Here is a 26,507-nt window from a genome sequence, read left to right on the forward strand (position 1 = left end):
AAACATTTTGTACTTTCATTGTCTATGTTTTTTGACATTTTCTATATTTAGTGGAGTTTTTTTTTTTAAACGTATGCTTACATAAATATCTCTAGCAGACCAAATTCAAGGAAAAGACTACCACAACAAAATAAAATAAACCTTGCATTTTAAAATGTAAAATTGGATGAAAAGACAGCTTAAACACAGTCTAGGATTAACTTTTCTTAGTGCATTTTCTTGGCTGTGAAGCAATGGTCAAACTGGCCCCTTGCTCTTTACTGAACTGCTTCATTTAGCCATCCTTTAAGGACTTTTACCTGAACTGATAATTGATGAATCGCCTGTGTACCTGTCCTTCATTTCCACTTGCAGTGTCTTCTGGAAATAGCAGACTTTCAGGTGTTCACCAAACAACTACCAGAAACCTACTGTCATCTTACTCCCTCCTTCCTTGCTGAAAAGTTGAGCTAAGCCAGCCTCAAGCTTAAATTCCATGCTGTATTTTTTTCATCTGTTTAAATGCACTATTTTTCCCCCATAACCAATTTTAAGAAATGCGAGCTCTATTGCCCTTTGAAGCTTGAATGACAAATTGCTAACAGGCAACACAGAAACCTATCTTGGTCTACAAGACAAGGAAACTGCTTCACTCCCACCCCAAATCAGGACATGTTCACTTCAAGTTCATTCAAAACACTCAGGAGAATCTGTTTGTCTAGCAAAGAAAGGAATCACACTTTCTTCTCACAGTATGTTTGAGGAAGATTAACTATGTTATCTCTAATTTGCTACTAAAACCCTCAAGTACCCTCCTCACATGTAAGTAAGGCTTTACATGGTTCCATATAAAAAAATATTTCATTTTTTTTAACCCTCAGGTTAAGAAAAGTAATGCACTTGAAAATTGACTTTTTTTTTTTTTTTTTTTTTTTTTACACATGATGTTCCCATTAATACAAGTTCTTCTGTTTTAAATTCCTAAGTAAATACGTTGAGAATTCCCCAAAACTGTAACCACAGCAGTGTATTTCGTATGATAAATTTTGAGAAACATCATTTTGGGAAATACTCTTTCAAACAGCTCCTTCAACTGGTGAAGTGTGGGACCCAGATGGTATTCATAAAAGAGAAAGAAGTACCACTTGACAACTTGTAATAAAGCTGAACGCTGCACCCTAATGAACACTTGCACCCTAATGAACATTCATCAGGCCTTCTTGTTTATTTACATTTTGCACCAACCAAGCTGCCTGTTAGCAAGAGCAAACCTATTCAACAAAGTAAAACAAAAGAGTTGTTCAGCTTCTCTTTGCATAAACAGAGAAGTGCATCTTTCTTTCTGGTGAAGAGTTCACTAATAAACCACCAAAACGTTTGACTGTCATACAGTGACTGTAAAAGCCATTACAGTCTAATTAAGCAGATAAATTTCATTTTCAGCTCTTCAGGGCAGATCTTATTCCAGCCCTCAGTGCTTTCAGTCCATTTGTACACACAATAGGGACAGGTGTGTTGAGTAAGAAAATCGGGACTTAAACAGCGCAGCTACTGAATATACTTCTCTAGTACATTATGCATATCTTGATTTATTCCTTTGTGTGACAGCTTAATTTTAGGCTTCCAGTATTGTCTAGAATGCTGCAACAGTCTCTCAATAGCACCTTAATGCTGGAAGCTATTAATCTGTATTTTGCAAGTCTTCCTTTGTCTCCAGCCCCTGGTCTTACTGTATTTTTATTACTTATTAAAAATAGCTGGCAGTATTGTCAAATTAGTGGGATTATCCTGGTTTAAAAAGGAAATTAGGTCAGTTATTTTACTCCTGCCCAGTCTTCAGCTCCCATGTACTACAGCTCTTGCATCCTACAAAATGGTCCGTTTCCTGTGGAAAAGACAGGTGTGTGCAGCTGTCTGCTTCACACCTCACTGGAACATAACACTGAAACAAGCATGGTAGGGTAAAGCCCCATCACTTGTTACTAGTCTCTGCTGATACAAACCTCTTGGTCAGAGCAGGAATGAGACCTAGGGCAGACTGTTCAGAGGTGCTCCTTTAGCAGGTTGGTTGTGATGGCGAAGAAATAAATTGGGCTGTTAATACTTCTTATATTTTAAGCACACCTAAAACCTGTCTCCAAAACAGTTTTTGATGTTCTCTTCACCCAAGCACATTGGAATACTCCTTCCAAACCTTACCTGAAATGGTGGCTTATATGAAACAGCCACTCCAGAGAAATGCACACAGCCAACATACAGGCTACTAACCATTTCTGACCAGAGATCAATGAGGAAAGGGGTGACAGTGCCCTAGCTGCAGCAGTAGTCTTGAGAGCTGTTGCGGCTTCTGAAACATGGGGCACACAGCAAGAAGCAATTCTTCATGCTCCCTGCAACAGCTGCTGTCTCAGGCTAGATGCAAATCTAAGACCCAGCTGTGTACCTGCCATGCAGTGATCAGGAATACAGGTGCTCACAAGATGCTCCGTGGACCAAGTCTCCACTCATTCAGTCTCAGCTCCTTTGCTCCTGGCCCCTTATTTTTCCCCACAATAGTTACTATGTAGAACATAAGTTCAGAAATGCTAATTGTTCATTAGTAAAATAAATAACCCCACACTAAATTCCTGTTTTGTAGCAATATACTATAGCCCTACCATTTTCCTCCCTCATCAATAAGAACACATTGCAGACAAACACTGTAAGCAATGAACACAGAAAGAATCACTCCACCCTGCCCCTTACTGCATGGGCAGGGCAGCCTTGCTGCTTGCAGGCAGGATGTTCAGCTGTTCCCCCCACAAGCAAGGAATGACATATTTTCCAGAGTTGAGATTTTCTTTACCTTGTAGCAAACATTGCTCTCAGGGAAGAAAAGGTAGCAGCATCTTCTTTCAAAGCCTTCAGCTCATTTCGCAGCTTCATCATTGTCTCCGTAACCATCGCTTTCTCATTTTCATACTTGCTTTTTAAGTTGGCAAGGGCCACCTCTGCAGTCTATTGTTTACCAAGAAGAACAGAAATGTAGTGGTTAATGAAACAGTTGACAAAGTTATTATCTAGGAGATTTCAAATGGCCATTGACATAATGAAATGTTTCCTTAGTACTGGAATGTTAAAATTCTGTTCAACTTCTCCAGTAGAGGTTAAATAAAATTTCATCTTTGAGCACTGGAAATAGATGGGACATTTGGGGCTCCTACTACCATTAACCATGAAGCAGCATCTGGGAAGTTACAGAATATACGTTTAGTGACACTTATCTCCAACTGCTAATAAAAATCAGACATTACATACTTCACAAAAAAAAAAAGTGTATTTACTCTCTCTCTATTTACACACATTAACCCTTATCTTGCATTATGTCTGTCTTACATTATGGTACATCATTATGCTAAAATACAAGTGAAAAAAAGAAAACTGAAAGTAGGTACATATTTCTTAAATGCAATAAAAAAAAAAACAAAAAACTTATATTACTTTAGAGGAGACAATGAAGCATGTCAGGTTGTCTTAATGTCAGTTATTTTCATCTGCTGCACTGCTAATGTGTATTAAATGGCATGGCCCAGTCCCCAGAGACTAATTTTACCTTTCAACCTTCTTATTTTGTCCATGCTCTTGTATCACATCCTTATCTTGGAAAACTTTATTAGCAGTTTCAGAGAGAAGAGGATATGAACTTAAGAATTCATTCAAGTAGAAAATAAGATTTACCTCTTTGCTTTAGGTTTCTTACATTAAACATAATCTGATATAACTCAGATAGATTGAAGTTATCTCAAAACTTTCGTGAGTATGTGACAACCAAAAGCCAGTTAAGGCCCTAACATGCAGCTTCACAGGAGCACAACTTCGTGCCTGTGCTGACACAGCCTGCCTCTACTCAGCCTTGTGCCTTACAGGTATCAGGAAGAAGAGCTCCACTGAGTTTAAGAAACAGCAGTATGTCCTCAAAGACATACTGTTCCTCTGTGCTTAATAACCTAACTATGACCCTGAGACTACAGCTATCACATCTGTAAGACCTGCTCACCTGTTTGTTGGCCTTCAGCACAGTTCTCAGAGTTGCTATCTGTTCTCTCTTGGTGCTCAGCAGGGACTTCAGCTTCAGGATTTCTTCCATGAGAGCTTCCTTGTCTTTGTCCACCACTGGCCCAAGTTCTTGAGTGGCAACTCGCTGCCTGGACAACTCAGTTGTTCTGTCCACAGCAGCTTGCAGGTGTTTGATCTGATCCCGGATTATTGCGATCAAGTTGTAAATGTTCATTGGTTCCTTCCGAGGATCTGACACAGGAGATGGCAGAGATGACACTGGAGATGGGCTGCTGTCACCGCTTCCATTCTCTGCCTTTCCAAGCTCAATAGTTAACAGCCCCTTAGAAAGAAGAATAGGAGACCTCCTTCCCTTGGTCTCTGGACTACTGCGTCCTCCTTTACCTTCCTTGTAGTAATCCAGCATCACTCTGTTTGGAGTTTCGTTGTTGCACATGCAGACATGGTGGTATAAGTTGGCCAGTTCCTCACTGAAGGTGACCAGCTCATCTTGTGCCACACTAAGGCTGCCCTGTGTTTCTCCAGCAACATCACTGACTTTCTTCAGCTCCTTCTCCAGTCTGGCCACTTGTTCTCTATCCTGCCTGCTGGATTTTTCTAATGAGGCGATCTTCTCAGTGAGAGCTTGGCTCTCAGTTTCATATCTGCTCTTGTCTTCCTCATACTTAGACTCACATTCTTTGTATTTCGTCTTCAGATTTTTAAGTTCTTCTTTTAGGTCAGTAATCTCTGCCACAGCCACTTTGTATTTGCACTCCAGGATCTCTGGCCCATTGATGTCAACTTCATAATAATCTCCATCTTCATGGCTGTCCCGGTCCTTCTCGTTGTCGAGGGCAGACTGACGTTCCTTGCTGACTTGGAGCTTCTTCATTGCATTCAGGTTTTCAGTAAGCCTGCCAACTTTCTCATGCTGCTCTGAGAGGGCCCCTCGTGTGTTTTCCAGCTGTTTCTGAGACTCCTGTAGTGTCGTCAACAAATTCACCTTTTCTCTTTCCATCTGAAAGGCATGAACACAGACATCTATATAAAGGAAACTGTTCCACTAAGTGGTTTTACTGTAAGAGAGACAGAAGCTTAGCCAAGGTGCATGTGGTTACAGAAACCTGATCACTTGTACATTACTGAAAAGGCTATTTCACATATTCTAAACACAAAAATAAAACAAACACAACTGTTGCAAGCAGTGTTCCTCCCCAATGTTTCTAATTTCCACTCTAAAATGTGCATTTTCAGGCTTCTCTTCCATAGCTCATGGTCTCCTTGTAAAAAACAAAATCATTCAGCTGAAGATAAACTGAAATTTACTGTTATCCTGCAAATTGTCAAGTAAATATAAGAAGACAAACAGTCTATGGTGGAAGCTTGGAGCTTCGTTAAAACAGTCTAAATTGGATTAAGTGAAAATTATCACATGGACACAGAAGACCTTGGACATAATGAAAATTTTTCAAGTTTCTCCTCTGAAAGTTCTAATTTTGAAAGAAACCCGTTTTTTCAACAAAGGCTTTTTTTATTAGAGCTCCCCAAAAAATATCAAAAATAGACAAAATAACCCTAAAACATTTCTAGGTGATGTAAATATGTACCTTGTTTCAAGTTCTGCTATCTCCCAAAAGTGCATATGTAAAACAATAATGCTTGACACCAATTAAAATTCTGGAATTTTAGAACTAAATGTAAAAAAAACAACTATGGTGTACAAAACTCCTTCTGATGAAGGTGACTGGAATAACTATCCATTTTTGAACAAAAGACTTAATCCGTTGATTAAGTTTCTTGCTATGGGTGACACAATGAAGGGGACACAGCCTATACTGCTTCCTACAGAACATGATTGACTTGACCTTCTTTGAATAAAAAAAAAAAAATAAAGAATAAATGTTTGGCAGTGTAGAATCTGTAACAAATTCTAAAGCAATTAAAGATTTTACAAGTTTAGATCATACTATATGGTGTACATCTGAGATGCTGAAAATACAAATTTCCATCTGAAAAAAACTAGCAGCTATTTAGAATTACAGTTATTTGGAAAATACATTTACCTGTACAAGCTGTTGTTTCAGCTTCTGGATTTCAGAAATGTTTAATTCACTCAGAAGATCTGAAACCAGACTTGGTGCTGGAGGGAAGCCTTCATTTTTCCTGGGCGTTGATGTATTCTTGCCATTGCTGAGTTTGCTGAGGCAATTTTGTTCAAAACCATTAATGATTTCATCATTATTGGGCTCTGTGGCTTCATCACTGAACTTCAGCCCATCCAATGAGATGTTCAGGTGACTGTTGTACATGGAGTCATTGATGTTCATGTAGTGGGACAGCTCCTTACGAAGATTGTTCTTCTGCTCCCTCTCTGTCTTCAGAGTCTCTAAGGCCTCCTCAAGCTGGCGTTCGGAGATCTCCTTCAGCCGAATGGCATCTTCCAGCTGGCTGTTGAGAAATTCTGTTTCTTCTTCAAGCCTTTTGATTTCGTGTTTCAGACCTTCAAATTCCACCTGAAAATACACAAATAGGGGAAGAAAGTACTAATGAAAATGTCTGCCTGCAAGACACCAAGTAATTTTACTTCTGAATGTTTTTCATTGAATGTGGTGAGAAGGGAATGTTTTTTTCAGTTCTAAAGTCTAGTTTTTGCATTTTAACTGTAACCACTGCCTGCTTACCTTACTAAGACCATACAATAAAATTTCTAAGCAAAGCGTGGAATGAGCTGACCTACTCCAGCTTAATCAAGATAGCAGGCAGATGCAACACGTGATAGAGGCATCACAAAACAGGCTTTCCTAGCACTTTATGCAAGCTCTTCTCATGTTTGATTAACAAATTCCCTGACCAACCCTCCCACAAATTTCAGTCTCAGTATTTCTCAAACCCAGCATCTCAAAGCTACGCTTCCAATTCTCTGCTGTACTGCAGTTAGAATGTGCAACTGGGTTTAACACTGTTGAGGCACACCTAGCAATCTAACTCTGCTTTTATACATTCAAAATAAGATGTTCTATTATTTCTGTCATCATAATTCCAGCACATCTTGAGAGGGCTACAACCCAGGCAGCTAAACAAAATTTTATGGCGTGCTTTAAGTTTATACCTCTAAGACTGCATTTTATTTTTAACCTCTCTTGCACTGAAATTATGAACACCAACATGAGCATAGCATTTTAAATCTATTAAGAAAAAGCTTACAGAATACCCTTTCTTACCTTCAAAAGAGAAAACTTTATAAATTACATATTCCTATTTTTTGCTAGCTATTAAAGGGATTTTAGGTGCCAATACGCACAATAGTGCTGACCCACATCTAACTGAGAAAAGGAGAATCCCGTCATGGTAATTCTGTTTGGTAACTTAAGCCTGGAAAAACTTGATGGATTCTTCTAGTTATGTCAGTGGGATAACTAAAGCTTAATGAAATTCATCAAGTAGGATTATGACAGAGTAGAAAATGAAATAATCCATAGCCATTGAATTAGCTCTTGGTTCTAAATACACCCATTGAACTCAAATATTTAAGATTGCAGCATTTTTTCAAAGGTCCCAGAATACAATACCAGTAGTCAATAATTACTAGCAACTGACAAGATAGCATCTGCAGTTAAATTTGGCTCAACCCAGAATGACAGCATTCTTGAATATTGTTATTTTAGAATGTGAATGCAGAGACAGGAACTTTTACTTGCTTCTTCTAAAAGTATAAACGAGACAAAAATGGTAAAAATCAAAAGTAACCAACAACATAGCCTGAAATTCACCAGACCACTACCTCTTCCAGCCTGCATACGTAGAGCTTAATAGCCCCTTTTCCCCTATCACATAATGTCAAAGTCCCCCAAGCAGTGTAATTAGACCAGGCATAGGCAGGTGAGAACAGGTTCAACCTGGAACCCTCTTTTGGGCACAGTGAGGCCAAAGTGATAAACACTGGTGAGGAGTTTCACCTGGAAACACATGAAGTACAAAGACCATGTCTAATCTAACTACCTCCACAAATGCTAACTGAGGGGAATTCTTGAGTTGTTCCAAAAATGCAATTTTCTTTTCTAAGATTATGAACATAGCTGGAACAGTGCACTGAAATGTGACTTTGCGAGTTGAGGTCTGACAGTACAAAGTAGTTATTGACTACTGATATCGTTCATGAAAGTAGCTAGAAGAGAGTATGGAGACCAAGACTGGAGACGTAATGCAAGCACTAAGAAGCAATATAAATATATGTTCAGAAATACACCCAGTTACAGACACGGTAAAAGAGGATGGATGGTGAATATTGCACAGGTTGAACCAAGTAACAAAGCAGAGTGGCAAAGTATTAATTAACTTCTAACAAAGACAAAGAAGGCAATGGAAGGACTTGGAGGTCAAAGTAGAAGCAATACAGCCTCAGACTGCATAGGAGCAGTCAGAAAGGACTTGAACATTTTTGGGATAACTGTTGGTACTAAAATTTTGTAGTTCATAGTCTCAGTAGTAGTATGTATTTGCAGAAGTGGTTGGATGTTCAAAGAATGAGACAGGACCACACTGTAACACAGGAATTAACTAGAGCTATGAAAGCAATGCTCACTATTTTGAAACACTTGCCTGGTTTTGCTTCAGGACAGACACTTGTTTCTGGAGACAGATGTTTTCTTCTTCCAGCTCAGTGTAGTCTTGCAGCAAACGGGCTTCTCGGAATTTATATTCCTTAATATCATCTCGCAGACGGGCCCTTTGGATCTCCACATTCTGGTTGACCTAGGATAAAAAAACAAAGCCCAAAGTGAGGGCAATTTGGTCAGCTACAATTACATTTTGAGATTTCATCTTTCCTTTTGTGCACTAATCAGTTAGATTCTATTCAAACAGAACCTCCCCCCAAATCAAATTACAGAAAATGAAGTCTTACACAATAACTAGATTTTGTTTTCTTGCTTCTCTTACAAATTCTTACTCTACTTTTGACAATTAACGAGCAGGCAAATCAACATTCATACATGTTACGTGTATGTCACTGACCAGAAGTAACAGATGAAAGTTTACCAGATTGGAAGTCAATACCTGCCTCCACTAACACTTAAATGAGATGGGGCTTCTCATGAGAGTAAGAAAAAGATTCAGACAACTCCAAACACTCTTATTTGTACTTGTATTTGCTCCTGCTTTTCATCAGACCTTTTCCTTATGCCTAGTGCAACTGTTTGGAAATATGTTCTAATAAATCCTTTTGAAGAAAGAAATTGAACTAAAGCTGAAATGAAGTCCAAGATTTCAGGCAGAAAGAAAGAACAACTGTGGTGCTGAGTGTGTGGTGCTGAACAACTTGGGGCTGAGTATTCCCTCTCCTCAGCCCCAAGACTTGCACAATGCCTCAAAAAAAAAATTAAATCACTGTTCTGGGATACAGGAGAAGGAAAGATCAGTAGATGGCATAGTGTGATCTTTAGACTACTCATGAATACACATGGATGCTTCAACACACTGAGCTGGGACATACCCAGCTATGTGAGTGACTCGCTGTACTTAACTATGTGTTATTTTTTTCCAACCATCCGTTCAAGTCATATCTTTAAATATGTAATTAAAATGAAAAAGGTTCCAAAACATTAGCAAAAATATCTTTAGAGGAAAAAGAGGCAACAGCTGCCCATAAAATAGTATCCAAATATGTTAACAATCCTATCCGTCAAGCGACAAAACAGTTTTCCAGCCAGTTTCCACTCAAAACACACACCCGTGAAAGAGGCAGCCTATCTACTCAGCTATTTAGGTGACACCATCTTATTTCCGTTTTCATCTACAAAGCAGCATAGATAAAAAGACTTCATCCTCAGGTACATAGACTCAGATTCCCTTAGTATTCTCTGTATTGTTAGAAACAAAAACGTGAGCAGCAATACCTACAAATGAATTAAGTAAGGTCTGAGTCCTCTCGTGAGTGTACAGCAGCAATACAGAGAAATAATACACCACAGGTATCAACAGGCATGTATAGAGAGCTGAGAGATAAAGGACATGGTTTTGGAGGGAGCATATGCCAAGACTTGCACCTGGCACCTTCTGAACACCAACTCAGAACCACCTGCAACTGTAAGAACTTAATGTAAAAGACAGCTGCCTCCCCTGACAGACATTAGGCTATATAAACTTGCCTATTATTATTTTATTTTTTTTTTTTTTATCTGTGAAGAAGAAAGCACTGCTTCCCAGTGCACTGAGAAGCAAAAATAAACATTCAAAACTGAAACGAGACGCTGTGGTACAGTAACACAGATGAAAAGTCGCTACACCCCATGTGCCAAGCGAGCACCACTCTTCTCTGCTGGTTCTTTACAGCAACGTCGAGCTTGGAGTCAGAGCTCGGGGGATTCTCCCTGCCCTCTGTATAGATGGTTTTGGCTTTGAGGTTACAGCAAGTTACTGCAAAGCCAAGCCTAGGCTAAGATGTGTCTTGTGACTCCACTTGGAAGCTACCTGGCAGATTCATTCAGCTACTAGCCAAAGTAAAAAAAAAGCTGCAGTCTAATAAAAGTTTTAACACATACCCCAGTCTTAGAACTGAAGCTCTGTAACTGTTTATCCAGTTAATGCTGTTTCAATAGCACTTTCATCCAAGAATCTAAAGGATCTTTAAACTCTTCTGAAGTTTCAAAACACATTTCCCCAGTCAAGTACTGGCTCTGTCTTTGCACAAACTCAGAGCTATGGGAACAATACATGGTGGTAGCTGAAGGCTGCAGGCTGACATGCAGTCAGGTCATAACTTCCTTCTTCTTCGTAAGGACTGCACCGAGACCTCTTACCTTCAGCAGAGAAAGCCTCCAGCCAGATAATCTCACCTGTTTAACAGCCAAGACCACGAAAGGCTCTTGCATCACTCCGAGCTCCATACAAATTAGGAGCTCTTCCCTGCAGTTCTCCTCATTTCCGGGTCAGAAACACAAGAGGAGACCTCCCACCAAGCTGCGAGGGAGCTTCTCTCCCCTTCTGCCCCCAAACACCATTCAGGTTGTTTGTCCACGGATGACCTAATCTTTGCACAGGTCAGCGCCTGGAAAAATCACTGAAGCCATTCGCTTTTGGAGAAAGAAGGGTTTCTGTCCAATCCTGTCTATTTAATTCAGAGTAACACTAAGAGCTCATTATTTAATGTGAAAGCACTGTCATGCTCTGTCTAGCACATTAAAAAAAAAATCACTATTTCAATGTGCACAGGAAGGGCAGATTTAAAAATAGCTCCTTTGTTTCCTGGCTGGAAAAGAAGATATAACCTAGATTTATTGGCTGGTTAGCAAGCAGTACCTTCAGCTAGCTCTTAGCATTTTCCTGTCAGATATATGTGTGTGCTTGCAAGCTGCAAGGCTAAATGGGCACCATGCTATTTCATACAAACAACCAAATGTCAGTTTTTTGTTGTTGTTGTTGTTTTTGTTTTTTTTTGTTTTGTTTTGTTTTTGTTTTTGTTTTTGTTTTTTGTTTGTTTGTTTTTTTTGTGGAAAAGAAAAGCCACTGCCTCCTTTCTCAAACAGATTTCTGTATTATCCGCACCCAAAATAGTATTCACGTATTTAAAGACAGACACACGTACATTTCAGATGTTCTCACAAGAGTTGTTTTACGTGGCTAAAGTGCACAAAATGGTGAGCTGACCCACAGATGAACAGATGAGTTTGAACCAGAACTTTTCTGTGATTTTAGTATTTCTTGATGCTTCAGTGCCTTAGAGGTTTCTTCCTTCTTCCTCTGCCCCAAATAACACTGAGGTTAGGAGAGAAGAGGATGCTGGAAGACAAGGACATGCTTGGCTAGGCTCTCAGCTATAGGGAAAGTCGCATCTCCACCCTAAGGAAATCACAGGGCATTTACAAAGCATCCTTACCACTGTGGGGAGGATCAATGGCCACAACATCTTGTTGAGGGGCTTTGCCTACCCGACAAAGCCCCTCAAGTCCTTCACCCAGAGAACATTCGCCCTACACAGAAGACTCTCATCCATCCTGTCCAGGAAAGTACAGATGACGAAGACGACATTCTGGAGTGATTTCACCTAAGGCCACAGACCACTGTGACCCTGCTGCTAGAAAGTTTGTCTGAAGCATTTTTTTCCTCTTAGCTTTGCCTCAGAAGAGTCCTGAAAGGGGCACCTTTTAGCAGCACAGGTGCTAGAAATACAGGGATTTCCTCAGCCATGAGTGAAGGACTGGTTTGAATTGGCTTTGTCTGCGTATCAAAACCTAATTACTTCCCTTCACAGAGCAGTGCCCGAAGCCTGCTCTGTAGCACCCGGTTTTCCGGTGCACCCTACGATATAACAATGTGTATAATCTAAGCATGAAAAGTAAATTTATTGCAAAAAAAAAATCTCAGGTAGCTGATCCCCCCCCCTGTGTTATGGTTATTACACAGCTGTGGGCATCATTCAGCTTCCAGCAGCAGCCAGAGGCTGGTCTTGCAGGCGATGCTCTACTATCGCTAGCCCGATGCTGGGTTGCACTTAACTCCACCAGCTCCTGAGGCTGTGGATAAGCTCAAGTTCCTTGCTCTAATAAACATGCTCACACCTAAATTTACCTGTCATTATTATCAAGAGTCAAAGCTTAGTTTGCCCAAACTTATTACTAATTCTAGGATTGGATTCAAGACTTTGTGCAATAAATATTTCTAGACATGATCATTCCCTTGAGTTCTTCGTGGGAAGGGCTCACAAAAAAGGATGTGACCCCTCTGGAAGAAACATAGCGTAGTCAGAATGGATAGCAACTAGCATATATTCTGTTGTTATGGGGAGAAGAAAACAATAAAACAATCTCTTAGTGATTTTATTAAATATCATCATGAAAATTGAGAATAATAATGCCCGGCCATTTATGTAACTCAGTGCCTTCTTCGTCAGCAGCTTTTTGAAGAAGGCATTTCAATAAGTGCCCTTCTGAACATCGCTTTCATACTCACCGCTGTCATCCCAGAAGAGCCAACCTCAAAGCTACATCACCTACACCTCAAGAACCAACGATGAAATTAAGAACTCAAGATCTGAACCACAGTGTGACCAGAGGCTGGGAGAAGCACCTTTTCAGTACGTAAGCCCTGGTGGTGTGAAGAGAACATGCCAACAGTGTGAAGGCACCATGACTGGGGTGACTGCAAGCTGGGAAGAGAAGCATGTGTATTTCCCACACAATCCCTGTTCAAAATTTCAACTATCATAACATGCACACTCTCTCCACACACTGAAAGCAGGGAAATGGAAGATCCCAAGAGGCAGGCGCAGCCCACAGCAGTGTCTCACAGGCAGCAAAAGCCTTGAGATGGGAGATGGTTTTGGGCATGACCCCCTCACGCTGCCTCTCGCCTATGGGCCCAGCGCTCAGATACCTGGAGCTCTGGAGGACGGTAAGATGAGGTGCTGCAGGCATTCCTCACTGATTCACAGGCCCACTACTAACCACATGTAGCCGCGCAGGTTAGTGTACATGCCACTTCTATGCGTATATGTGTACAAGGGCAGCATATATGGTTTCTTCACATTCTATGTGCCCCCACCCCATTATTTTTTTAAAAGCCTTTTGATAGAAGACAAAGATAAGTTTAAGTATTTCCTTCAGAGCTTTATCATTATTTCCTTGCCCATTTTTCATGTTCTTGTTCTACATGCAGGAAAATATATTTCATAAAACATACACACAAAACATAACTACAGCCCCAAACTTGTGTTCCTCAGGATATTTGTTCAACCATTCAGACTATTCTCACTGACATGCTATAGTCATCCACTTACTGGTGCATACTTATGATAGCAGTTATACTTTGATTTATAAACCACAGACATCCCTCCTGGGCACTACACAAGAGAAAGAGAAATTGACAATCCTCTGGATACAAATGCTCCTCTTTTCTGTAATTGTATCCAGAACCCTTCTCCTCTTCTCCAAACACTGCCAGAAAAATTAAGATGTTCTCAGAAGTGTTTTATGACGCAGACAGGTTCAAAAGAAATATTGCAAAAGACAGACCACAGCCAGTAGAGAAAGTCACTGTTTGCACCAGTAGGACAATATATTTTCAAGAATTTATAGAAAATGGTTTTGGTGACTTGTTCACACAAGCCCACTGGAGAAAAATAGATATTACGTTAAACTTGTAGTTAGACTTCTCCACTGTTTTATTCCAAGTCATGCCATCACACCATTTATCTGCTGAAAAGCTGCTTGACTTCCTAAGCTTTGGTGTGACTGCAGAGAGAGATTGATACAGATAGGGAAGGAAAGAGGAAGGTGGAGCGCTGTGGTCACTCAGAAGCTTTAAGTCACGCAAGACATGCCCAGTCTTCCCAAGCACAGTCAGTCTGAACTCTGTGACAAATATCCTGTAGGGATCAAAAACCAGGGATGGCAGGAAACTAACTCACAACACGTTTATTCTTCCATAGGAAGAGAAGAAAACACACTATCCATTTGTCATACCTTGTTCATAACGCTTTCAATAGCTCTGAAGCATTAACAGAAGACACACAGCTACACTGAAACTTCAGTAGCAGATGTGTACAAACATCTGTGGTGATGAGTTGTTTTTTTAATTCGTTTTTTTCTATTTTCTAAAACGTCCTCTCATAACCAACCACCTACCCCATGATGAAGCATCTCACTGTGTATAGATGTCTCAGACTTTTAGCTGTGATTAGTAGGGTGGTGCCCAGCATTAACACACACAGCTCAAGATTTATTTTGTTGCAAACCACTAAATAAAAAGCTTTGTGAAGCTGTGACATTAAGGATGGGTTTACTGCAACACCAAGAAATGCCGTCATGGATTTCTTTTCTGTGCAATATTAGAGAGACCTGAGCTGAGACTCGGTTACCGCAGTGTCTCCAGGAGCTATATGAATCCCTCATAACTACTTAGCCAGCAGCAGGCCTTGCTACAATGTACAAGTTTATTTGCTTAACATGGTGTTTGCTCCCGACCCCTTCCAGCATTCGATCCAGCCTGGAGCCCTGCCCATGTCAGGGGAGCATCAACATCTGTGGAGGGTGGGCCCCAACCCAGCCTGGGGGCCAGGAGGGAAAGTCTGACCCAAACTTAATGACAGTGTTACAAGTGGCCCTGGGTAACGTTGTTATTAGTCTCCCCCTTCCTGCTCTGAATTGCTTGCTAAGAGCAGTTAAACTCCAGCTGCTTTTCCAATCTCAAATCTAAATGCTTGGCAGCTTTCCATATCCTTCCCTGCCACAAAGAACGCATTTAACCCTTCCAAGGCCTGCCAGTAGACTTTAGGTAGCTGTCTTTTCCCTCCAGAAGGGCTAGTAGAGCTGAGCCTGGCTCTAAGAAGTGTCACTGCTGACCAAGGCAGCACCAAGCAACCGGTGTCACAATTTCTTCAGTCACCAGCGGTTGTCACCTTCCCTTCTTCCTGTGATAAGGGGGTGTTTTCAGGGTCCACGGAGAAAGAGCACTTTAGCCTCCATACAATTACTGTATTTAAGCTGAATCAGAGCATCCTTAATTAGCATAACCCTTGTTACTTCAAAAGACAGCTTGCGAGAGCCAGAAAACACAAATATTCAGAGCAGGGCCCACAGCTGTCTACTGGTCAGACTGCCAGCATTCAAGTCAAGGGAAACATTACTCAGTGCAGCTGGGGCCAGGCTGCCATCTTATGGGAGTATAGCAAACCCCTGACATCCAAGCCACCCAAAAGGCTAGAATTTCCTACAGGAGCAGGCCTAGGGACACAAGTCCAGGTAACCCTCACAGTCACGGTGCAGTCTGTCACTTCAGTTTGTTGGCATAACCAGAAGCCTTAGCCTTTAATCATCAGCTGGGACTGTGACTCTCCTCCGTAAGGTACAGAGCTCCTAAAGGAAAGCTGAGGGTCAGGGGAACTGACAGAGTGTGCAGGGGCACAGCCCGGCACTGCCGGGACATCAGCCCCACTGCCTGCAGCCCCCAGAGCCGGGCAAGGCCAAGCGGCAGCTGCGCTCATCAGCCTGCGGCCTGCTTGTGGCTAACAGGCTTGGAAGGGTTTTTCAGTGTGCCCGGGCTCATATCTTCAGATGTTCACACACAAGCTTGAGGCAGCTTCAGCTAGCCTTCCTCATGCTGAAAGAGGAAGGAGGAAAGGAGCCTGGTAACTGAGACAACTGCCCGCTGTGTTCAGTGTTTTGTACATCGTTCCTCAAGGTCTGGGAGGGCACAGGGACAGCTGAACACAGACACAGCTCGGCCATGTCTGAGCTCAAGCTCTGGCACAGCTCCAGGGCAGCACTGCAGCAGCCTCCCTGGGGATGCAAGCTAGCAAGGGATGGGAAAGATGAGGAGCACTTCCAGGAAAACAGAAATGAACAAGCCAGCCAGGCTTACATAAGGAACAAAAAAAAACTACTCTGCATCTTCTGCTTTTTTTGTCTAACAGCCCACATTCAGGGGAATAACATAGTACTAAAGCTGCATCCTACGTAGTAGCTCTAAATCACATTTCATTTTAAAAAAAACATATGTATTGTGATATTGAATGTACCACTTTTGTATTTCTAATTGAAACTAATTATTGAAAGCTAATAAGCACAATCAACCACTGTATCAGCACTCCTCAACAGAAAACAGAATAAAACCCAAGAGCAAGATACTGTTTTGTGTGGAGAAGCCCTGGTGGCTCTAAGGCCTAATTGTACAGGAGACCACAAAACAAACTTATAGTAACCTGCTGAAACTGATTTCAGACAACCAAAAGCTCTCGGGCTTCCATTTCCTATCTAAGGCAGTTCCCCCAGCAAACCCATCCAACCCTGGCCCTAAATGGGTGCCAGAAGCAGGCAAGTGTGCTCCACCTTGATCAAAGTCTTGTTTCTGCTTTTTGATTTTATCATCCTCTGTTAATCAGTGATAATCACTGACCAAAACACTCGTACTTCAGCGATATCCAAGGCCTGCTCCATACTGTGCTTCATGCCTGCTGTTCAGAGCTGCAGGACTCTGCTGCCATGTCTTTCTGCAACCCCATTAAGCTTGTTTCACCAGAAACGTTCACAGTCCACTTATTTTCAATAATCTGAAGTACAAGTTTCTCCTGTTATTTAAGCCTGCCCTTCTCTGTTACAAGCTCTGTTGGAAGCTCATTTATTTTCTTACTCAATTCTTACTCTAGTAAGAAAGCCCTATTTTACAGTTTCATTAACTGCTTCCAACAGTGACACTATCAGGCAGAGTAACACCAGCATGCTGCAGCACCACACCAGAAACAACTTTATGGGACTTCAGCACTAGATACCACAGACCTGTCAGACTTAAAACAATTCACAATTAAAAGAATATTGACAAAATGTTGAATTTAATACAGATATCAAAAAGACTAGAGGTCTCCTATTGTCTTAATTTGGCCGTAGCTAATTTATACGTAAAGCACGAGATAAAGGCTTGGGCTAAATTTATACTCCCTGTGTTAGTGACCTATTTTCACAAGGTGCCACAGCTCCTACATGTGGAAAGTGCTTACTTTACATTACATAATCCTACTGAGATACAATCACCTCAAAACCACTAGCTTAGAGCTCCGTCACTACTTCAAACAACTTTAATTAAGTAAACTCCAAAGGAGTTATTTATCTAAATTAACGATACCACTTTATAAGCAGCAGAGGTAATATGATTTTGCTTATGTGGATTATGGAAGTGGTACTTCTCTATAGAAAACACCACGAAATAAAGGACGATGCAGTAATACCACACAATACCTACGGAAGCCTTAAGGATGTTGGGTGAAATATAGAGGCTACCCCCCACGCCTCAGAAGCAGCAGCCTTCCCTCTGCTCTCCAGGGCAGTCAAAAATGCCCACGTACTCAGCAGCTTTAGGGAACTATGCCACTGATGGATACAGTAAGCTGTTTCTGGTTTTAAAAAAAAAAGTTTTCTTAGACCTTTTTCCTGAGCAGAATATGCTAACGGCCAAGTCCTACTAGGTTTCAGTCGTGGTCTTCATCTGTCTGCAGGAAGAGTTCCTAACCCTTGCTGTGGTGGTCAAAGCTTGGTCAGACTCCAGCATGGTTAATGCTGCCAAACTGGGATCACTCAGCATTCCCAGTCCAAAGTGTTGGGGCTTCATTATTGGGTTTGTGTATTTCGTTTCGTTTTAGATATACCAACAAAATTTGCCAATTGAACTCCACATGCAACACACTGACTTGCAGAGAATGCATGAACATGTCTAATGCTTTTTTTATTTTTATTTTTTCAAAACGAACTTGCTGTGTATTACTTGCATTAAACCAAAGGCAGAATCTCTGGCGAAAAGGAAGGATTAAATGAAAGCAGATGAAACGCAAGGATAACACTGAGCATAACCTTCACTGCTGCTGCATCACAGCCTGCATTTTTAATTTCCAAGTGACAAACCGTGGACAAGCAGCTCAGATTTTCTTTCAGCAGTCTTGTTTACCGCTTAGCAGGGCAGACTTTAATAACATTCTGATGACTTAATACAATTACTTCACATGACTAAATTATGAAGTCTCCTTCCCTGTTCCCAGTTGAACTTCAAACAGCATGTCACAGCTAGCTTGTATTTTACACAAATAAACAGATGTTGGGACGCAGTGACTGGACCTTCATCAAACAGTGACTAAATGCTCTTTCCAGAGATTTCCTTCGTCCCTCTCAACTGTTACCTTACAGCTAACAAGTGGCTTTAAAAAGCCCAAAACACCACTGGGGCAGTTATTCTGAATGTATCTGAGCCTTTCAGGTCATGCTTTGGATGGACCAGCACAACAGAGTATGCTGAAATTTTATCCCCCATAATTAGCAATATACTGTTTTGCTTATAACCAGCCTGCACTCAAATTGCATGCCCTGTGCTTGTCATTGACCTATGTTTTCCTAAAGGAAGGAAAAAATCAATGGCCACGTAGGAGTGATATACTGCCCTTTTTCTATAAAAAGAATTATTTTCCTAAGAACTGTTTTGATAAATCACAGTAAGATTACACTGCATAAACGTCTGCATGTAGACAGAACTTGTGGCAGCAAATGAGAAGAGCCTCTTAGCCACGAACAAAGCTATGTTCGTTGACCTCATGCTAGCTTTTCCTTCCACAAGAGCTTTTGTCCAAGCAGCAGAGGAACTCAGACGGGTGTAACACTGTAAAGATCAAACGTCTCTGTGAGAATAACCACCAGAACACACTTTAAGACACAAAAAGAGCAACACCTACATTCTGCCTTACTAGAATGTCTATTTCAAATCAAAATACTGTGACAGCACAAATGGTGGCACCCATTCTTAGAAGCAGTTGTCTGCCTGTGCTGACTGCCAATTGCACTGCTAGTAACCCGTAAGTTGACCTAGCAAATGCTGCTCCTGGAGCTGCTGCTTCACAACAGCCACACAACTGTATCACCATGATCTTCCTGAGCTGTTCTCAAAAACCAAATCCAAACCACTTATTTATCAGGTTGAAATCAGCCATATTTTCAGTTTCTGCAGCAAAGGAGGGCTGGGATAACCCAGATATGGAAAAATCAAGGATATCTGTCCTGTTCCCAGACCCACCTACCCCACACAGAAGTAGCTTGGATTTCAGTGCATAAGACTGCTCCACACTTGGTTCCTCTGTTCAGTATTTCCCCTTCAGCCCAGCTGCCCCAGAAACAGCTCAGAGCAATGCTGGTCTGACACACACAGGGCAGGTAGCTTTGCCTCAGGGCAATGCTCACGTCCCCCAGATTTCTCTCATTCACAGCCTTTAAAAACAGCAGAAGACACCTCCCCATTGGCAGTAAAAAAGTAGTAGGGGTTAATGAGTTAGCTCCACTCATTAATGACACAGAGGGAGAGAATACTAGTCAATGTCTCTTAAAAATCTGTTCCTCCACACACCCATTTCAGCTTGAGAGATAGGTGTGATATTACCACCCCAAACTTATTTCACCTAAAAAGGTGAAAAAGATGTATCAAGAAATTAAGTACATCAAAACTAATCTTGAAAACCCAAACATAGGGGAAAAAAAAAAAAAAAACAAACACAGGATTTGATACAGTTTCTGGAACAGTGGCATTACAGCAGTGTTATTTCTAGTACTGTTGACACAGCCCCTGGTTGGCTCTTTGTGCTTCTGCCTGAATGTTTTGTCACAAGTGATGTTCTTACAACCAACCATATGTGACTTGAAAATAAATCTCGGGATGCAGCCCTGAGTCAGTCTATCAGCTGCAAAACCCCTAGATGAAACCAAGGATTTTTTTCCCCCAAGCACACATACTACAGTACTGCTTTGAGACTCAGTGTAAGAAATGCTCTTTCCTATTTTCAAAAAGAGCCAATCTGACCCAAACAAGCCTTGCTTAGAAACATTGCCAAGGGCCACCTACAGTAACAGAGGCAGTGCCAAGTACAGGCGAAACAAAGTCATCTCCCTGGTTCTGCATCCTGAAATCACACCACCATCAAACCCCAGCGGAAGTTTTCACTCGCATGGGAAGAAAAAAAAAAAAAAAACAAAAAACAAAACAAAAAAAAAAAAAAACAAAGAAACAACCTCTTTAATTAACGGTTTGTAAAGCAAAACTTCAAGCCATTGTTTCACTGATTGGAGCATTTCTAGCTACTCCTGCAATTGTGCATATTGATTTCAGATCTGTTAAAAGATTACAGCTGCGTACAAGAGACTTTCTCCCTCCACTGCTGATTCTGGTCAGATGCCCAGGGCAGACCCAAGGTCGTAAGGAAGGTCAGGAGCAGCCACAGCTAAGGAGCGGGGCTCAGCCTGCTATTCCTGCAGCACTGCTGGGCATGTAGCAATTTAATTAAAACAGAACAATGAAAAGATCCCCCAGCAAGCCTGCTACCAGGTTAATTCCCAAACAATAGACTACCCTGGAATCTTAACTGCTAAGTGAAACTTTAAAAAGCGTATCTACAGAGTTTTATAGTGTTAGAAGAACAAGAGTCCATGTTAATGTTTCTATAAAACCTGAAATCTGAAAATAATAGTGCTCAGAGGGTGACTTAAAACTCCCCGATTTCAGCATCAATTCATTTTTGGACACCAAGTCTCTAGACAGCAGCCATTACAGCCAGGGAAACGCTGTTGTTAACATCTTTCCTCTGAATATATCAGTGCACAACAATAGAGGAATCACGAGCAGATGCCTCCTTGAATACGTGCAAAGCACACCAACTGGATTTTCCTCCACAATTCCTCTTCTTCAGATATATTTTTTTAATTGTTTCAAACGGATACAAATGATATGCACAGCTCCCATTTGTAAAAATACTCAATTCTAAGTTATTTTAAAACGAGGAAGCTGTCAATATGAAAATTAACTTCACTGAACATAAAAAGCTGGGATGCACACAGCGGCCATCTGTAGCGTGCTGAGGCAGGGTGCAGCAGCGTGCCGCGATGGCACCGCTGCCACCGTGCCTGAGCTGCCGGCACCCAACAAAAGCTGGGCAACCACCGCAGCCCCTGCCCACACAGCCCTGCCAGGGCTGCAGCCTCAGAAGGAGAGGGGTGGGAAAAACAAAACCCTTTTAATTCTCTCAGCACATTAGAGAACAAGAAATCCAGTCCTGCCCACTGTGTTTGATGGGATAAAGTTCCTTCAAGGAAGCATTGCTGCTTTTGCTTTTAGAAGCAGAGCATCACCTCTTTAAAAACTGCTGCTCTTACATTAGGACCATGTTCAGTAGCTGATTTCCAGCCATATTACTCACTTCAGAGGTAAGACAGCACATTTTAACATCATTTAAATGTTTCTGTTTGCACAGTTCTAAAACCCAGCAACAAATCACGGAATGTCTTCTACAAGCTGCCCCAGTTTATTCTTTGGAGCATTATGTCTGGGCCCAGAAGGGACCTAACACCCGCAGGTAAGTGAGCTTCGGAGGAGCCTTAGTGCTCAGAGGCTTTTCCATTACAAGTTCAGGGATCCTTGTTAGAGGATCCTTGATGAAGGAGACATGGGGGAGACGCATCTTCATTCCCAGGGTGTTGCACTGAGTGCTGTGTGCCATGATACTGCTGCCTCCCTCTCAGATTCAGCACATTTCAGTGCTGGTCGATGCATCAGATTCCAAATGCTTTCAGGATGAAAAAAAAAAAAAAAAAAAAAGCTATGTGTGAATGCACCTTTCCCCCTGCAGTTTTGCCCACAAAACATATGGGAATGAAAGTCAGTGATGTGCAAACCAACCCTGCAGCCATTCTGACAGACAGAGAGGGCACCAACACAATCACAACACGACAGCAGTGACCCTTACAAGGTCACCCTTCGCAGCCCACCAGGAAGGGGAACTGTCTGCTTTCAACATTTACAAAACAACCTTTTCCCCACAGCTGACCACAGTGCTATCTGGTTTTATAAAGCTCATGTCAAGCACTGAGCTCTTGCCTGAGTTGGTTTTCCTGTATTTTTGACCAAAGTGAGTGCACAGCTGGTCCCACCTGCCTCTGCTTGCTCTGCCACAGCGCTTCCCTCCCCTGGGTCTCATCTCCCTGCCTCTGGTGACCTCTCGTTTGCGCTGGTAGTTATCAAACCTGCACTTGGTAAACAAGGCTGAAGCCTGAAACCATGCTGCCTGCAGAGACATTCCAGGAAAGCTCACCCAATTTTGTGGCAAATAGACAATGCTTTTTATTGTAGTTCTTTAAACAAAAGGAGCTCCCTCCTCACTCTTTGTCAGCATTCCACCACAACCTGCCTTTTCCTCTCGCTTCTTTCTCTAGGTCATCCCCGCTCCTTTTTCTTTGGTTCCTGATATGACAAGTTTCCCTCTGAATTCAGTCTGCCTCCATTAGGTCACCAACCTGCTGTACCTCCTACAGGCAAGGTTTCCAGAATAGCCCATATTTACATGTTACTTCACTGCAGCCCACGCTTGCACACTGCCTGAACCCTGCGCTCCGTCACATCACAGCATCTCAGTTCCCCCATCACTTTTCCGAGCTTTTAAGTGTCCCTCACTCCTATTAACTTCAGCGGTAATATTTGTATTATCTTCCTTTCCCTTGTTCTCACATTCTCCATGAAAAATGTCTCTTGTCCCTGCTTTCTGCATTTGACTTTATTTTACCTCTATTTACATCTCTCATCTCTTTTTCCATTCAGACTCCTGCTTCCAAAAGCTGCATATCCTACTCCATTAGTGACCTTTCTGTTTGGAAAGAAAGAACTCCTCTAGATATCAGCTGTTTGTTCTCTTCTTTTCCAAGATTCCTATCTGAAAAGGCAATAAATCTTTCAGCACTTTCCCTTCTCTAAGCTATTCCCTGACTTTATACCATGCATGTACAGAAACATTGTATAAGAATATTTTGCTATATGATTATCACTACCTCTAGTTTCTTAGCAGTTTCCAGTGTACCCAGAAATATACCCAGAAATGTACCCAGTAACACTGCGGTGTATTTTTTTTTATTTTATGATTTGCTTGCATTAAAAACCCAATTCCACCTTCCTCCATTTATTTAAGAGGGGAAGAAAGAGCTCTGTTGATCTGATACAGACATATGTATCAGACTAGACAAACTACATAGGACCTCAACAAATCTGTAATGCATTGTAATGAACTGCTTGGGCACACTTTTGGCCACTTAGCAGCAGTGCACAGTCTATAATTTAGAGCACAGTAAAATGTTGTTCCCCTGTATTCTTTGCTATAATAAAACCAACAAATTCTTCAGGCATGGCTCATGGTGCAACTTTTAGGGAACCCAGGAAATGGAAGTTTTCCTTCCTCGGCAGCAGGGAGTTCTCTTGTACCATTTTCCTCCATGGGCTGTCAGTGGGTTCAAGAGGGAAGAACAGAAAGCAACACAAAAGACTGTCCAGCATTTCAGCTATAAGTCCTAGTGGGAAAGAAAAGTGTTATCATGACTTTAAGAATTCTTCTCCTCCACTGATGATGTTGAGGAAAGTTCTTACAGAAACCTGGAGAACTTCAACAATGAGATTACCGTGTATTTATAGACGTGTTGGCCAGCAGTGCTCAGGGCAGATAGGGTCAAGTCTAACAAACAGCAGCCTACCGTGGTGAAAATGCTGGCTCCTGAAAATAAACACTTGCTAGCAATTAAAACAGTCACATACTGGGAACGGGTTATGTCCTGGGTTTTCCTGCAACGTCTCTTCCACCTCTGCTCACATGTAAGGCCACAGAAAGCCGATGAATGCACCTGTAATATCACTGTGCCTAAGGACAGGGTGAGATGGCTGCGAACAGTTAGGTTTCTGTGAGCAGAGGGCAGCAATGATCGAAGTGTCCTGTTATAACACAGCGCATCTGATGCTTCCAGTGACTGAAGATCAGCTTCCACATGAAGCTCTTCTAATCACAGCGCTGCAGATCGTTTGTGGTCTCTTCAGTGAAACAGTCAGGGATCCACAGAGTTTGGATCTACCGACAGATCTTTAGGAAAGAACTGCACACCGAGCCCAAGGTCTTCACCAAAGAAGCAAGATCTCGGGGCTGGGTGGTGAGTTTGTTAGGTTTGCTTTGGGAGCACATGTGAACTGCATAAACCGTAAACTTCATTGAGGAAGTTATTAGAAAGATCTGACCAGAGCATAAGGGTTGTTAGAGTCACTTAAGACTCTGAAAAAACAAACTCATGACTGACCCCTCAGATGAGACAAATGAACAGGATGGAGGAATAAAATGGACAGATCTCTATGAAGTTTTGGGTATTATGTTTCCTTTTTTTTTTTTTTTTCCTTTTTTTTTTTTTTGGGGGGGGGAGGGGGGAGGGTTTAACCCTTCACCCACCTCAGAATAAAATAAAACTAGGATAGATGATTGCTTGTTGGTGTTCTACATGGTCCTGAAAACACCTACCAGACTCCTCTGGCTGGTCTGGGAGGCTGTGGGGCTGCAAGCCACCCTCCAGCTGCATCCCATGGGAAACACTGCTCAGCCTCAGAACGAAGCGAGAACAGGCAGGTTTCACACACTGCCCAGATTGAGAGAAAGCTGCACTGCGCCGCATGGACAGCATAAGGAGCCAGCACATGACCACAAAGGGCGTAGAGAAGAAAGTCAAGTTCATCAGCCATGTGCTAACAGTCTCACACCTCGGTGAAAGACAGAGCCTTAATTGCTCCAGGCTATTCCATTTTTATATTTTTTTTAATGGTTAAGAATAATACAAAGTCTATTATCTTTCTCTGCGCTCCAGTGCTCTGTTCCCAGGAAGGAAGCAGCATCTTTGAAAATAGGTACTCGTGCAAAAATATCCCCCCTCTTTGGACTGAGCTTTGGGATTCTCTCCACAACTCCTATAAGGAGCAAAGAAAGCATGAGAGAATTGTCACTAGCAAGCGGAAGAAAAAAGAGGGAGATGGTCCCCTGTGCGTAGCACAGCCAGAGAACTGCACTGTACAGGTCAACAAGAAAACTCATGTCAAACTGATGGGTAAAGCACATTCAGGAACAATGACAGATATTGCACAACAATGAAAGACAATCAAAGTGTCTTTAAAACCAACTTCAGAAAAATAGCTTCCATTTTATAGGCTTGAAAGAATAAAATCATACCTACGTTGTGTTTTGTAAAACATGCTATGTAGTACATTTACACTGCTCATTTTGTTAGCTATTTTTATTCTCAATTAATACTAAAAAACACAGATTAAAATATATCTCCTTCTTTAGTTTACATAATCAGATCACCTTTTACTTCCCTGGGAAAACATTGCTCATTTATTTTTCAGCTTCTTTATATGTGGGCATGGCTACCTCATGATTTACCAACCAAATCAGTCACCTATGAAATCTGTTTTGGTGCCACTAAAATGCAGCAGTAATGAAAGAAGATCAAAAGGCATGGTAATTAGCAATTACTCAGGAGCAATTACTCCTTCTAGTGACTTTTCCAAGACACAGGAGCTGCTGAGCTAGCTAATGACAGCAGTAAAACTCATAATCTGTAATCGCCCTGCTGACCTGTCTCAACAGGCAAAGTTAGATAATTCAACAGAAAGTGTCAGAACAGCTTGTGTCTGCTACAGCAACCGCATCCATAACGAATGTCACATCTCCTTCCAGAAACAACTCACTTTTCTGCAAGTGTCCTGAGAAGACCTGAAAAGATTGACAGCATCCCAAACGCACTTCCAGCTGATCCAGGTCAACATCTGGTTTCATTCCATAACCGCTGCTACGGCCAGAAACAGCTCGAGAAGAGCTGCTGCCTGGTTCCTTCAGCCTTGCCCGTGCCACGAAGGTCTAAAGAGATTTTTTCACAAAAAGCCCCCATAACAATGAAATTCTGTATCCTTCCAGTTAGCTATGAAAGAGCAGATAGAAACTTTCACAACCAGCCCTTACTAGCAAACATCTGCTAGAAGTAAAGCTGAGATTCAGCCCCATTAGTTTCCTGCCTTTTCTGCCCTCCCCCAGCACTTCTAAACCACCACCACCACTTCCTTTTAGCTTTGACAGAAGACCTCTTCACAGACAGAGGATGCATTACACATTATCAAATGTTTTCCACATCCCC

The 26,507-nt window shown here is 41.8% G+C and overlaps 1 protein-coding gene across 3 annotated transcripts in view; it reads right to left on the minus strand.

Moving 5' to 3' along the window:
- The window catches only part of BICD2 (BICD cargo adaptor 2), an 87,608-nt gene that overhangs the window by 12,194 nt on the left and 48,907 nt on the right, over positions 1-26,507 (minus strand). For all 3 annotated transcript variants that reach the window (XM_082768034.1, XM_082768033.1, XM_082768032.1), the window contains exons 3-6: positions 8,617-8,769; positions 6,081-6,530; positions 4,016-5,035; positions 2,825-2,976 (exon numbers count right to left, since the gene is read on the minus strand). In XM_082768034.1, coding sequence (XP_082624160.1) covers positions 2,825-2,976; positions 4,016-5,035; positions 6,081-6,530; positions 8,617-8,769 — 1,775 coding nt within the window. The remainder of the gene's footprint in view (positions 1-2,824; positions 2,977-4,015; positions 5,036-6,080; positions 6,531-8,616; positions 8,770-26,507) is intronic.

Source organism: Aythya marila, assembly GCF_965140915.1.
Source record: "Aythya marila genome assembly, chromosome: 10".
Classification (NCBI taxonomy): domain Eukaryota; kingdom Metazoa; phylum Chordata; class Aves; order Anseriformes; family Anatidae; genus Aythya; species Aythya marila.